This window comes from Lampetra planeri, chromosome 18, assembly GCF_965212315.1.
Source record: "Lampetra planeri chromosome 18, kcLamPlan1.2.h2, whole genome shotgun sequence".
In the NCBI taxonomy this organism is placed as follows: domain Eukaryota; kingdom Metazoa; phylum Chordata; class Hyperoartia; order Petromyzontiformes; family Petromyzontidae; genus Lampetra; species Lampetra planeri.
The window spans coordinates 8,208,367-8,223,353 of record NC_136124.1 but is presented as its reverse complement, the minus strand read 5'-3'; the positions used below and the strand labels follow the sequence as shown (position 1 = coordinate 8,223,353).

Genomic DNA, 14,987 nt, shown 5'->3' with positions numbered 1-14,987 from the left:
ATGTTACAATAACATAGGATAACAATGGATAGGTATTATTCGTGCAGTACTCTGGCGGTAGTGCCGTTATGTAGATAATTCTTTCTCCAGCGTTCCTGAAAACAACGAGTGGGAATTGAAGCCCCGCTTGTCGCTATGACCCAATGGATGTGCTCCGGAGTGATAGCAACAACAACGTCGATTGTGCAGAACCTGTAACGTGCAGCCGCATGTGTTCTACACCCGGGCAGGCCTACACCGGCCCTCCATCAGACAAGTGGCTGTCGTGAAGGTCGGGTTTACACAACCACCCCGCCCAGCCACCGACACGACGGGAAATCAATCTCAACCGCCCGTTCGCGTACTGTTGAGCCTTACAGCAGATCAGCAACATCGTAGTAATACAGCAGCAATAAATACCATCACAACTTGGAACGCGCGCAGTATGCGCTCACTCTTGCCATCTCTTCAAATCACGGGTTCGGTTGTTGCCATGTCTTCTACACAGTCGGTACCCATTGAAGTAAGGGCAGTGTGAGACAAGCATCGACGTCTCCGTCTTGCGATAAAAATCCAATGAAGAACACGCGGCACCGCCTTCAAGTGGGGCAGCGTGCCGGGCAGAACAAGAGCTGCTGCACCTGCGTGGCATCGCACCCAGGGCCGGATTAAGATTGTGCAAGGCCCCTTGGGCTGCAGGTACTGTGAGCCCTCCGCCCCCCCCCCCCCCCCCAGTAATATTTCCAAAAGGAAAAGAAAGTTAAAGAACAATAACATTTATTTTCACAAGGCTAACATTAAATAAAATTTAGCATTTACAAGTGAAATCACTTTTCACTTCATCTCTGGAGGCCCTCCAGCTGGCTGAGGCCTCTGGGCTGCAGCCCCTAGAGCAGGGGTGGGGAACGTCCGGCCCGCGGGCCGTATGAGGCCCATAATATAGGTTTTTGGGTCAGATCGCGTTATTTATAAATGTGTCGTAACCCTCCACCACCCGACACGGCCAAATAGTAAAAAATGTGTCACGTTTTTTCAAAGGACAAAATAATTCACTTCTTTAGCCCACCGGTGTGCTGAAGAGAGAATCAACAGCATTTTAAATTTGAGTACGACGTTTCGCTGATAGTTACAATCAGCTTCATCGGGCAAGAATGGTGAAGCTCTCCTGTTGCTTCCGGTCTTAAATAGAGCAGCATCAGGGTGACGTCATCGTTTAATTCAATTCAATCTGGTGCAGTGATTCGAGGCAAAGATGCGGAGGGTATTGTAATTATATAGATTGGTAATCATTCAATTGTTATTCGTATAAGACCCGCGAAATCATTTGGTGTGGCCCTGCCAAGGCAACCGCAGGCGGGACTCGAAATTCAATAAATCTAGGAGCAAACGTGGAAAAGCAGTTGCGAGTAGCAACATCATCAATACCAGCTAACATCACACGCCTCGCCAAAGAGAAGCAGTTCCAGCCATCACATTAGGGGTGTGAGTTAATTAAACGTTTGACCAAATATAACAGGGATAATTTTTAAGTTGATCATTTTGTATGGCCCACGAATGATGTTATAAATATACAAACGGCCCTTGGCCAGCCCTAAAGCCCCGTGCCTTGATCCGGCCCTGGTCGCATCCAGGGTCCGTGTTCTGGCATCTGCAACGCGCTCTCGTGGCGTCACTGCGTATGCACGACCACGAACTCGCGTCGCGTGCCACTGCCAACGCAGCGCACCGGTTAAGCAAAGGGGCGTTTGCGGCGAAATGTTTTCTAGAATAAAGTAAATTAACGCGGTCATGCAACGCGTTTCAGGGTATTACGCACAGGTGGACGTTTGAGACATGAATGTTTTTTTGTTGTTGATTTTAGCCACTTCAGTCAGAATAAACAACCTTGTAATACTGTAGTCACGAGACGACATTTCAACGTCATATCATGTCAAAGGTAGAGAGATGTTTCATGAGTCACAGGAGACGGTCCCAAGCATCGACAGGAACTCTGTTACAAGCAGACATCGCACGGAACGTCACAACACCCACACAACAAAGCACACGCTGACGATGACTGCGGTAGACGCTCGTGTTAAATCAGCCGTTTCAATACTTTGCATTTGATCAAGTTCGACAAACGTAGCGCAAGCAAGTATACAGGACGCTTACACAATGTAAGCGAGTCACACAGATAGATTCGAACTGAGTCGAAGACGTGTAAGGTTTCTACGTGGAAGTTTACTTACAACGAAAGCTGTGGTTATTGTAATTTTTAGAAATGTCCACCAAACAAGTTAACCCAGGTGGCTTGCAAAGCAAAGACAAATATATTCATTCCAACCGTAAGAGGAAGTCGAGACTTTATCACGCGTAGCGCCACTCTGCAGCCACAGTTGAGTGAAAGTGCAACTTCTTCATAAGGTTATCACGAACTAGCAGAGCACAGCAAATATAATCACGTGAAATGTACTTCCCGGGTGAGAGTGGGAATCTGTTACAGATACAACATCGGTGAGAGTATCAGATTTGACAGCCAAGGACAGCAGATTTCCACCGTTGCCCGTGCCAGACTCTTTTTTTAGTTCAGATTCATGAAATTAATTTCCTCCGCGACTTGGGACGTCTCAAATAAAATCGCCTTTTTATTTGACACGACCGACCGTGACCGCTGGGGGGGCGATTCCTCTGGCGTGGAACACGCGGCACGACCACCGAGTGTAGCCTCCTCCTTCCTACGCTATTCGCACACGTGCTAACTACACGGCAGCGTTGTGTTCACTCGCGTGCGCATACAGCGCTGGCAATTTCCGTACACAACGACCGATGAGTGCGAGAAGCAAACTCGTTTAAATGAACACCCGGTGCGAGTGAGCCTTAGTTTTACGTTTGCATTGTCAACGCGTTCCGTGATCTTAGATGCCTCTCGCACGTGTAGGAGGAGTGTGGTGCCACGAGAGCGGAGCAATTCCGCAAGCGCCGAGATTCCCTCCCGGCCCCCGCACTAAACACACAACCGCACGCAGCGCACCCGCGCAGCAGAGGTGTGGACTCGAGTCATGTGACTTGGACTCGAGTCAGACTCGAGTCATGAATTTGATGACTTGCGACTCGACTTGGACTTGCATAACAATGACTTTGTCCCACCTATGAGATGTGGACTCGAGTCATGTGACTTGAACTCGAGTCAGACTCGAGTCATGAATTTGATGACTTGCGACTCGACTTGGACTTGCATAACAATGACTTTGTCCCACCTATGAGATGTGGACTCGAGTCATGTGACTTGGACTCGAGTCAGACTCGAGTCATGAATTTGATGACTTGCGACTCGACTTGGACTTGCATAACAATGACTTTGTCCCACCTCTGCCGTGCAGTGTCCTGGCGGGGGGATTGCCTGGCACATCGGGTTTTATTCCGAAGGGCCCCTAGAGGGAGAGTCCCACGGTTTCCCGGTGCCAGGAGATTGGCCGACCCCCACAGGACAGGTTACACTTCGGTGCCCTTAAATTGGCTTAACATTGTATGGACGCTAACGCGCCCGCGTCCGAGCAGCGAGTATTCGAGCGGGGGGGGCGGGGGGGCGTTAAACCCGCTCGCCAACGCTCGCGCGTGTTCACGCAGCAACAATCGCATTAACGGCGAGGCGAGGCGCAAATTCGCGCAGCCCTTGAGCGCTAGGCTTTGTGAGAAATAAGCGCCTGCAGGGGCGCGTGCGTGCACGCCACCTCGTTGGCTTGTGTGGCGGCGGTGGTGGTGTACGTGGGCGTGTGCGAGGTAACCCCGGGTGGTGGTGAGCCAGCCAGTTAGCCACGCCCCTCAGAGAGGGCGCTGCCGCGGGGGGGGGGGCGATCACCCGATCGGCGGGGGCCCGACGAGAGGCGGCCGACGATGAGGAGGGGGGAGTGGAGGGGGTGGACGTCGCTCACACGGAGCGGAGAGGCGGGCGTCGACCCCCACGGGAGTACGGACGTCACTCTGTTCACACGAGGACAAATAAAAACAGCTCACGTTCATCAATCACTCTGCCGTAATCGTGAAAATATGTTTAAGAGGCGACGTTTTGGTCAATGACCCTTCATGTGCGCTATGAAAAAAGGCCGTTTCGCGAACACGTCGCATGTTACATGCGTACATTTGTTTCCACGAAGGGCAGGCGGCGTCGGTAGCGAAATGTGTTGCTTTGGGCCAATTTCACGAGCGATTGACGCAGAGCGGGGCCCCATCCCTCGCTGTGTCCGCCATCTGGTGGCCAACCCCACGGCCCACGCCGGACACGCCTGGCACGGCAATCCCGAGTCGTCTGCCATCGAAGTTCCGTGCGAACCAGGCTCAAATTCGCTTAGCTTCTGAGACGTGACGAGACCAAGGTGCATTCAAGGTGGCAATGGGCATATTGAGAAGTCCGTTAGCAACATGACCTGAACTCGATGTTTGATTTCAGTATTTTAAAATAAACATGTGCTTGATTTAAAAAAAAATAAGCGAGCCTCAACATTAAATTTCGATTTAATGCTTTCGTGACTGCAGGGATTCATCTTCTTGGTTCTTTCGGTAAAGTCACGTAGAATGGAAATAATAAAATAATAAAAATAAAACATAATACAATTATTCTCACGACGTTTCGGCCACAACGCAAGCAGCCGTCCTCAGGTGGAGAACAGGTCTGTCGAGAAGACAGTCTGAACATTCTTAGTCTGCGCGTTGTAAAACGTAAACGGTTGCCAGGGCCGCGTGTTTGGGCAGCAGCAGTGACTGCCTCGCGTCAACCCCCGCCGCCCTCGCTGCAGCCACGGACGCTTCTGCTTCTCGCGGGATGGGAAATGGATTTGAGGAAGTTTTCCTGCGTCTAAAATGTGCCGATGACTAACCCACGCGCGGCCCGCGGTCTCCGTGTCCTGTACACCACTGGGATTGTAAAGCGGTTCAACATCCAGCCCGCTGGATTTCACGGCCACCGCGATTTCTCATACAACAGAGTTGAATCATGAAATTACTCTCACTCAATATGGTTGCAGTGTCTTAACCGCTGACTTATACAGGACTCGTTCTGTTATGGCATTCACCATCATCGTCATGTCTGCCAATACGCTGCCGGATGACCGCCTCCCGACGCTGCCACCGCCATCCCTTTCATTCTTGCGACGTCGCATCCCATTCCTGACCTCTCGTCGCTTAATCTCTGTGGCGATCGTCCCCTTTAAGGTTCGAGTTCCATCCCTTTGACTGCCATTCCATCTGGGTCACCCTTCTCGCACAATGCGACTCATTCCGTGCCCTCATCCCGGCCTCCCGTGCCCTCATCCCGTCTCCCGTGTCCTCATCCTGGTCTCCCGTGCCCTCATCCTGGTCTCCCGTACCCTCATCCTGGTCTCCCGTGCCCTCATCCCGGTCTCCCGTGCCCTCATCCTGGTCTCCCGTGCCCTCATCCTGGTCTCCCGTGCCCTCATCCTGGTCTCCCGTGTCCTCATCCTGGTCTCCCGTGCCCTCATCCCAGTCTCCCGTGCCCTCATCCTGGTCTCCCGTGTCCTCATCCTGGTCTCCCGTGCCCTCATCCCAGTCTCCCGTGCCCTCATCCTGGTCTCCCGTGCCCTCATCCCGGTCTCCCGTGCCCTCATCCTGGTCTCTCGTGCCCTCATCCTGGTCTCCCGTGCCCTCATCCTGGTCTCCCGTGCCCTCATCCCGGTCTCCCGTGTCCTCATCTTGGTCTCCCGTGCCCTCATCCTGGTCTCCCGTGCCCTCATCCTGGTCTCCCGTGCCCTCATCCTGGTCTCCCGTGCCCTCATCCCGGTCTCCCGTGTCCTCATCCTGGTCTCCCGTGCCCTCATCCCGGTCTCCCGTGTCCTCATCCCGGCCTCCCGTGCCCTCATCCTGGTCTCCCGTGTCCTCATCCCGGTCTCCCGTGTCCTCATCCCGGTCTCCCGTGCCCTCATTCCGGTCTCCCGTGCCCTCATCCCGGTCTCCCGTGCCCTCATCCCGGTCTCCCGTGTCCTCATCCCGGTCTCCCGTGCCCTCATCCCGGTCTCCCGTGCCCTCATCCCGGCCTCCCGTGCACTCATCCCGGTCTCCCGTGCCCTCATCCCGGTCTCCCGTGCCCTCATCCCGGTCTCCCGTGCCCTCATCCCGGTCTCCCGTGCCCTCATACCGGCCTCCCGTGTCCTCATCCCGGCCTCCCGTGCCCTCATCCCGGTCTCCCGTGCCCTCATCCCGGCCTCCCGTGCCCTCATCCCGGCCTCCCGTGCCCTCATCCCGGTCTCCCGTGCCCTCATCCCGGCCTCCCGTGCCCTCATCCCGGTCTCCCGTGCCCTCATACCGGTCTCCCGTGCCCTCATCCCGGCCTCCCGTGCCCTCATACCGGCCTCCCGTGCCCTCATCCTGGTCTCCCGTGTTCTCATCCCGGTCTCCCGTGCCCTCATCCCGGTCTCCCGTGCCCTCATACCGGCCTCCCGTGTCCTCATCCCGGTCTCCCGTGCCCTCATCCCGGTCTCCCGTGCCCTCATACCGGCCTCCCGTGTCCTCATCCCGGTCTCCCGTGCCCTCATCCCGGTCTCCCGTGTCCTCATCCCGGTCTCCCGTGCCCTCATCCCGGTCTCCCGTGCCCTCATCCCGGCCTCCCGTGTCCTCATCCCGGTCTCCCGTGCCCTCATCCCGGTCTCCCGTGCCCTCATCCCGGCCTCCCGTGTCCTCATCCCGGTCTCCCGTGTCCTCATCCCGGTCTCCCGTGCCCTCATCCCGGTCTCCCGTGCCCTCATCCCGGCCTCCCGTGCCCTCATCCCGGCCTCCCGTGCCCTCATCCCGGTCTCCCGTGTCCTCATCCCGGTCTCCCGTGCCCTCATCCCGGCCTCCCGTGTCCTCATCCTGGTCTCCCGTGTCCTCATCTCGGTCTCCCGTGTCCTCATCCTGGTCTCCCGTGCCCTCATCCCGGCCTCCCGGGTCCTCATCCTGGTCTCCCGTGTCCTCATCCCGGCCTCCCGTGCCCTCATCCCGGTCTCCCGTGTCCTCATCCCGGCCTCCCGTGTCCTCATCCTGGTCTCCCGTGCCCACATCCCGGTCTCCCGTGCCATCATCCCGGTCTCCCGAATTATCATCCTGGTCTCCCGACTCCTCATCCTGGGCATACGCACAGCTGAGAGTCACGAGCCGAGCGTGGAGAAACGCGCTCGTGTTGAGAATCACTGCAGCGCGCACTCTGACCTTGAACTCATTTCGCACCGCGCGTAGCTAACCGGAGGTGCGGGGGAAGTGAGACGCACGCACAGCGAGCACACGCACGGGCGTGTTGTGTGACAGTCAAAGCGACGTCCCCGTCGTCCCCTCTGTCGTTCCTCTGGTGGCGATGCGTGTTGTTGATCTTGTGGACGCTGTTTGGTTTTTACTCCACTCCGGTCGCCGACGTCGATGTGTATGTTGCCCACGTCATCACGAGTGCACGTGCACACACGCACGGATTGCTATGCCAGTGAGACATGCAAATTATGGTAAAAAAATATTTTTTTGTTCAGATGCATTTACAATCATCACCTGTATGGTGACCTTCTTTCGCGCCATACGCAGCCAACCGTGTTAATCGGAGGTCCCCGGGGAAAAGGGACAATAAACTAAACACAAAAGCAGTTCTGAAAAAAAGTGGTTTTCAATTTTGACCAGCATGTGCCTCGATGCTGAATGCCAGCAGAGCGCTAGGATGATGGTGCACGGTGTTTGCATTGCCGGGAAGGACGCTCACAGAGTTTCTGGATCAACAGTGGGGCCTGCCCGTCATCAAACCCCCCCCCCGGCTCTACTGCGATGACTACTTTCTGGGAAATTCCCGTAGACGTCACTGACCGCTGCTAGTTTGCGGCTACTTTGTCCGCTGGCTGCAGCAAATCACGAGGTGGCCGTGCCAAGAATTGTCACGCCCTCGCTCTCTCAAGTCGCACTGGCAGCAAGCCGACACTAAGCGCCTGTTCACCGGCGCTGGTGGCTGCTGTTGCTGGTGCTGGTGACACGGAGCTGTCGCTGGGAGTTCCACAGAGTCCCCTGACGCCACGGAGAGGTGAGTGAGCCGCTCGTGTTCACGGCGCGTGCGGCAGCAGCAGCGGCATCACTTGGCTTGTGCCGTACACAGTGCGGGACATACAGCTACGAGAGTTACGAGCGGAGCGTGGAGAGTCGCGCATGCTTGCAGCGAGAGACGGACGTCGAGACGCACGCGGCGAAGAAGTCTATGTGCGTGTGTTGACCTTGAACTTCTTTCGCACCGCACGTAGCTAATTGGAGGTGCTGGGTGGGAGGGTGGGGATAACAAAATAGACACGTGTCGCGAACTGGGAAGAAAGGTGATCGGGCCTTGGGCAGGAAATGTCACGCGAAGCGATGACTCTCGTTGGTGGTGGAGGCTGACGGCGGAGTGGCAGCCAAAGGAGGGAGCGCAAACCGCCCGCCGAGATGGAGCGGAGGGGATCGCGGCTCGTGTGCGTGTTAGCGGGACGAGTCGTTTAGCGTCGCAAGAGCCGCGAGGGAAGAGAAGGCGGCACGGTCGGTGGCGAGGAGTAGCGATGGAGGGGACTTCCGACGGCAGAGTTGGAGCCATGAAATCAGCTGGTGCGCCAGGACGCGCGGTGGATTGTCACGCCACCGCTGTTATCCAACAGTGGATCGAGAGATAACGGACGACGATGACGACGATGATGATGCAGGCCGCGCGCGCGCATGCGAAGGGCATGCCGACACCGCGCTGCGCCGCGAGTCACGGTAACGAGGGCTCGTCCCCCCCCCCCGCCCTCTCTCGGTCGTTCACATCGCTACCTCCTTCCTCGTTGCGAACGAGTGGCACAAGAGCGGCGCTCGCCGAAGCGCACCGGGGAAACAGACGACGATGAGGACTTGGGTTGCGCAACAAGAGCACAACCTGGGGGGGGGGGGGGGCTGTGTGGGGGGGGGGGGCGATGGGTTGGGGTGGGGGCATCGCGAGGAGTCGGAGCGCACGGGCGCGGCGCGGAACCGCGGCGCTCATTTCGAGCGCCGCCTCCTCCGAGTCGCGTGATGCCAAAACGCCGCGGGCACGGGAACAGAGCACGAGTCGAAGCTCGACTCATCAAATAACTAGGTGACTGTGACAGTGAGGGGCGGGGCATTCGGGGGCATTTGTGCCTCGATGCTGAATGCCAGCAGAGCGCTAGACGGCCACTGGGTGGTGTTTGTACAGATCTGTGCACGGTGTTTGCATTGCCGGGAAGGACGCTCACAGAGTTTCTGGATCAACAGTGGGGCCTGCCCGTCATCAAACCCCCCCCCCCCGGCTCTACTGCGATGACTACTTTCTGGGAAATTCCCGTAGACGTCACTGACCGCTGCTAGTTTGCGGCTACTTTGTCCGCTGGCTGCAGCAAATCACGAGGTGGCCGTGCCAAGAATTGTCACGCCCTCGCTCTCTCAAGTCGCACTGGCAGCAAGCCGACACTAAGCGCCTGTTCACCGGCGCTGGTGGCTGCTGCTGCTGCTTCTGTTGCTGGTGACACGGAGCTGTCGCTGGGAGTTCCACAGAGTCCCCTGACGCCACGGAGAGGTGAGTGAGCCGCTCGTGTTCACGGCGCGTGCGGCAGCAGCAGCAGCGGCATCACTTGGCTTGTGCCGTACACAGTGCGGGACATACAGACTAAGAGTGACAATGTGCGCTTGCTGCCGTGCGCGTCGCTCACGTGCCAATTCGCATTCACTGTTATTCTCGTGATAGAGCCTTGCAAAGTTCCTCTTCGTTTGCATCTTAAAAAAAAAATGTCACGTTTGTAATGCGAAGCGAAACTTCGATTTAAATGCACACGCCATGGTGCAATGGACAATTATTCAATGAACACCGAACCAGAGTGCAGTTCACGCTTTTTTAGAGCTGGCGCCAGATTGGAACGGCGCAACACCGGGCAGGTTGTTGTTGTTGTTGTGGTTGTTGTTGTGGTGGTTGATTGTTGCTATTGCGACTGTGGTGGTGGGTTGTTGTGGTTGTTGTTGTGGTGGTTGTGGTGGTTGTTGCTGTAGTTGTTGCTGTGGTTGTTGTTGTTGCTGTGGTTGTTGTTGTTGCTGTGGTTGTTGTTGTGTTTGATTTTTGTTATTGTGACTGTTGAGGTTGGGTTGTTGTGGTTGTTGTGGTGGTGGTGGTTGTTGCTGTAGTTGATGCTGTGGTTGTTGTTGTGGTTGATTGTTGTTATTGCGACTGTGGTGGTGGGTTGTTGTGGTTGTTGTGGTGGTGGTAGTGGTGGTTGTTGCTGTAGTTGTTGCTGTGGTTGTTGTTGTTGTGGTTGATTGTTGCTATTGCGACTGTGGTGGTGGGTTGTTGTGGTTGTTGTTGTGGTGGTAGTGGTGGTTGTTGCTGTAGTTGTTGCTGTGGTTGTTGTTGTTGTGGTTGATTGTTGCTATTGCGACTGTGGTGGTGGGTTGTTGTGGTTGTTGTTGTGGTGGTAGTGGTGGTTGTTGCTGTAGTTGTTGCTGTGGTTGTTGTTGTTGTGGTTGATTGTTGCTATTGCGACTGTGGTGGTGGGTTGTTGTGGTTGTTGTTGTGGTGGTAGTGGTGGTTGTTGCTGTAGTTGTTGCTGTGGTTGTTGTTGTTGTGGTTGATTGTTGCTATTGCGACTGTGGTGGTGGGTTGTTGTGGTTGTTGTTGTGGTGGTAGTGGTGGTTGTTGCTGTAGTTGTTGCTGTGGTTGTTGTTGTTGTGGTTGATTGTTGCTATTGCGACTGTGGTGGTGGGTTGTTGTGGTTGTTGTTGTGGTGGTAGTGGTGGTTGTGACTTCTCCTGCGCCGACTCCGCTCGAGACACGGAGTCGACGCGCGGCTCCTGAAGCTGCTGGTGGCGGCACGTGGCCACGGCTCCGCGCTGGCAGCTTGCAGATAATGGGGATGGGGCCACGTGGAAGTTTCTGTGAGCGCAGCAGCGACAGCAGCAGCAGCAGCAGCTGCAGCAGCAGCAGCAGCAGCAGCTGCAGCAGCAGCAGCAGCAGCTGCAGCAGCAGCAGCAGGCGTGGGTGGCGACGTGGAAACGCATCTCGCTGATGCCTCCTTTGGCACGGAGCAATGGGAACGACGTCGTAACAACATCCTCGATTTCGATTCAAAGCTTTCGTGACTGCAGGGATTCATCTTCTTGGTTCTTTCGGTAAAGTCACGTAGAATGGAAATAATAAAATAATAAAAATAAAACATTAAATAATTCTCACGACGTTTAGGGCCACAACGACGAGGACGGCTGCTTGCGTTGTGGCCGGAACGTCGTGAATATTATTATATTGTGTTTTATTTTTATTATTTTATTATTTCCATTCTACGTGACTTTACCGAAAGAACCAAGAAGATGAACATCCTCGATACCCCATCTCGCTCTGCTGCTCCTCGTGCGCCCCACTGCTGCCACCAGCTGCGCTCCGCGGGAGGTCGTCGCTCCTGCGCTGCTGTGGCTCGCACGGTCGGAACCTCCCTGTCCCCAGCTGTCTGCCCTGGCGGCTCCTTGCCTCCCGCGCTGTCCCTGTTCAATTCCAAACTCAAAAGGTTTTCAATTTCGGCTGCTCTATGACTGCCTCTTCACTTGGAAGTGGCACGAAGTGTTCCTCGCCGTACGGCCATGCCCCCTATCCACCCTGTGGTCTCAGACGTGGTATGTGCACAGCATATTAATAGGCGCTCCCATTTCACGTACAGGTGAAGTGTAATGCCAGAGACAGCCTTTTGTCGATCCGCTGCTGGATGACCATACCTCTCCACGCTGCTCAGTGCGGGTCTGTGACGATTGTGCCCAGGACCGGTTCACATATTACTTGCCAACAATGTCGGCTGTGGGACCGGGAATCAAACGCAATTACCACTACGCTCACATTTCAGGCGCGCCGTGTGTGTGTCATTGTCTATATTTGTTGCCCGGCAGATTGGTATCTTAACCATGGCCGACGCTCGACTGCTGCAGTTGGAGGAAGACACAGACAGCCTGTGCGATGTCCAGCCTCCGGGGATATTCAGCTGCTTCCTCAGCTACTGCGACGCCGACAGCGACTGGGCTCAGGGGCTCATCTCCAAGCTGGAGAGCCCCGAGCGTGGGTTCAGCGTGTGTCATCACGAGCGAGACTTCCTCGCCGGGAAGCCCATCGTGGACAACATGGTGGACGCCATCCACAGGAGCCACAAGATCTTGCTGGTCTTGAGCGCCGACTACTTGAGCAGCCGATGGTGCACGTGGGAGACGCACATGAGCATCCTGGGCAACACGAATATCGGCAAAGCGATCGTGCCAATTCTCATGGGGCCAGTCGACATGCCCTTCCAGCTCAAGCACCTCACCTGCCTGGACGCCGCCGACCCGAACTTCTTGGTCAAGCTGGACACCGTGCTGCGCACGCCCAACAGCCTCATCGAGATGTCCGCAACCCTCCCGTCGCCTTCCCGCATGTTGCACAATGGGATGCTGCTCCTGGTGATGAGACCGCGAGAGCGGCACCTGGAGCCCTGGAAAGTCGGCACCTTCAACGAGTACATGATCCCGCCGACGTTCGGGTGGATCGTCAGCCTGCAGGACTTCATGAAGGCCATGCTCATCATCAACAAAATGCCAAAGACGGCGAGCGTCTTCAGTGAACATGAAAAACGAGAAAAATGCAAAAGACTGTTGCAATTATTGATGTTCGCGGTAATCGTTGCTTTTACAGTCGTCATTATTCGATTTTCCGAAAACCGTATAATCTTCCCCGTGTCAATCAGCGGCTTGGTGCTGTTGCTGGCGCTGCTGCTCGGGATGCTGTGGTACGTGTGGACGTGGCCCCGGCACGAGTACCGCAGGCAGCAGGCGCGGCTGCACGAGCGGGTCGGGGAGGCCAACCGCGTGTTCATCACGAGCAGCATCATGGCGGGATGCGGGCCCAGGGGGGAACTGCTCTTCGTGTACATGTGCGTGGAGCAGTGCCGCGTGCTCGTCTGCAACATGCTGAACGCGTGCCTGACGCTCACGCCCGCGGAAACCGAGGAGCTGTTCGTCAAAGCCCTGCGCCTCTTCTCGTGCGCCTACGTCGCGACCGCGGTGAACAAGGGCTTCGCGCCGAAGGATGCGGGAGGAGCCGCCGTCAGCCACGTGGAGGAGGGCATGTGCTTCTGCGAGTACGTTGAGCACGTGGCGCGCGTCCATCACAAGATGCCCCTCGAACGCTGTTTAATCCGCAGGAACAAAGTGATGGTTTCCAAGAATAAGCTGAGTGACATCTACCCGGAAGCCAACGCCCGAAGGACGACTTTGCGATTCTAAAATTGAAACTTGCGCCCCGCATCTCCTGCTCGGCCGCATTGTATAGGCGCGTAGGCTCGACGGCCTTCTCACCTTTTATTAATTAAAATTTTTTACCTACGTGACTTTACCGAAAAAACCTAAGAATATGGCCCTCTCACCGTCCATCGATTCCATGCCCGGCGATGGCTACACACACACTCACACACACACGTGCTTGGCTTCTTTCTTTGCAAGTCATATTGCATGCACGATTGGGATGCGCTCTGGTGTATACGGAGCACGTTTATTTTTTTTTCCTTTCCACGAGTCCGAGTTTGTTTTGTTGAACCGGGTGAGAACTGTCGTCTGAGAAGAGACCACGATCATCGCATTTGGAGTGGCACAACCGCAGGACCGTGATGGTGACGACTCGGGGAGGCCTTCATCCGGCAGTGGATAGATCATGGCCGATGATAATAATTGCAGAATGACTCAAGCTCGACTGGGCGAGGTTCGTGGGGAAGGTCGCATCCCTAAGTTGGTTCCCTTCCCACGCACAGAGAGCCAATGGACGACGATAAAACAGGCACTGCTCTGGGTGCCGGGTGCTGTGCGTAGAGTGATCCCTAGGGCATGGCGAATCGGGGCGACTGCCCCGGGCCCCGCGATCTGGGGGGGGGGGGGGGGCGCGCTTCGAAGGCACGGTGCCAGAAGTCATACTTTAGGTTTGGTTTGAAGGCGTCGGGGGTGTGAGTTGACCCGGTCCCCGCATCCCCCACTATGGACGGCCCTGGCTACTGGCTGGGCGCTGACCGTGAGAACACTGGACTGGTTGAGGCCATGGACAGGCTGCTTGCCTAGCTGCATTACTTTTTTAGTTTGAGGTTTGTCACTCTCCTTAACCACAGTAGGGCGTTATCTTTTAAATACAGCACTGCACTTAAATAATATGAAACAATTGCATTGAAAGTGTATGCTGATTTTAACTTTGTCATGAATGTGTTTGGCATTGTCTGATCCCCTGTTTAGGGTCTAGATTTAAAAATGTTTTATACTTGCCATTACGTTTTTGCTATGTGTGCGTCACTTGATGCCTTGGACTCGCCGGTGAACGAGATTTTCTATCTCAAGGGATTTTCCAGGTGAAATGTTTCAATAAACACGAGAACGAACGGTACACTGCTGTTTATGTCACGTGCACAGGTCAACACGCCTCGACTGTCAAACGCGTGTGGGGCATCACCCATCCCCATCGGCCGTATTGAGCCAAGTACCGATCCACCCCCTTCTGGGATCGCTCTGCTGCTGTCACCGTCCTTGAATCTCGCCCAGAGCAGGAAGGACGCTGGCGAACAGAGCGGAACAACGCAGACATCCAGAATAAACAGCTCACTCGACACCCAAACATCATCGCACCTGGCTGTGACATTCCTGGAAGACACTGGTGGTATAACCCATCAACCGCATCAGAACATTTTGAACATGTGTGAAAACGAGCTTCAAAGCTCATTAGATGGCTCCACTCTAAATAAAGTTTATGATTCTGAGAACATCAACAGGCCGATGCGAACATCTTCATAAATGGGAAATTAAAGACACAAACCACACCGCGACTGTGGTTATGCAACACAAACTATGGACCAAATCATAAACCAATGTAGTCTGCAATCCTTCAACGGAGGAGGAATAGCAAGACTACACAAACTCTCCCTCCTGAAGCCCTCTCGTGGCTAGCAAACATCGGCATTGCCATTGACCTCCCGAACACACAGCTACATGCACAAATAGAACAGAACAGCCAATTGCGC

At 55.3% G+C, this 14,987-nt stretch overlaps 1 protein-coding gene across 2 annotated transcripts; it reads left to right on the top strand.

Annotated features, from left to right (window-relative positions):
• Positions 1–7,666: 7,666 nt before the first annotated feature.
• On the top strand, positions 7,667–14,356 carry LOC144723599 (uncharacterized). Of its 2 annotated transcripts, none has more exons than XM_078602462.1 (3): positions 7,667–7,999; positions 9,333–9,511; positions 11,854–14,356. In XM_078602462.1, the coding sequence occupies exon 3, from the start codon at positions 11,869–11,871 to the stop codon at positions 13,216–13,218; it is 1,350 nt and encodes a 449-aa protein (XP_078458588.1). In that variant the 5' UTR covers positions 7,667–7,999; positions 9,333–9,511; positions 11,854–11,868; the 3' UTR covers positions 13,219–14,356. The 2 variants fall into 2 exon arrangements, with proteins under 2 accessions (XP_078458588.1, XP_078458589.1); XM_078602463.1 differs by having other exon boundaries at positions 9,304–9,511.
• Positions 14,357–14,987: the final 631 nt, after the last annotated feature.

Coding starts and splice junctions, on each gene's coding strand:
- LOC144723599 (XM_078602462.1), top strand. CDS start 11,869: ATGGCCGACGCTCGACTGCTGCAGTTGGAGGAAGACACAGACAGCCTG.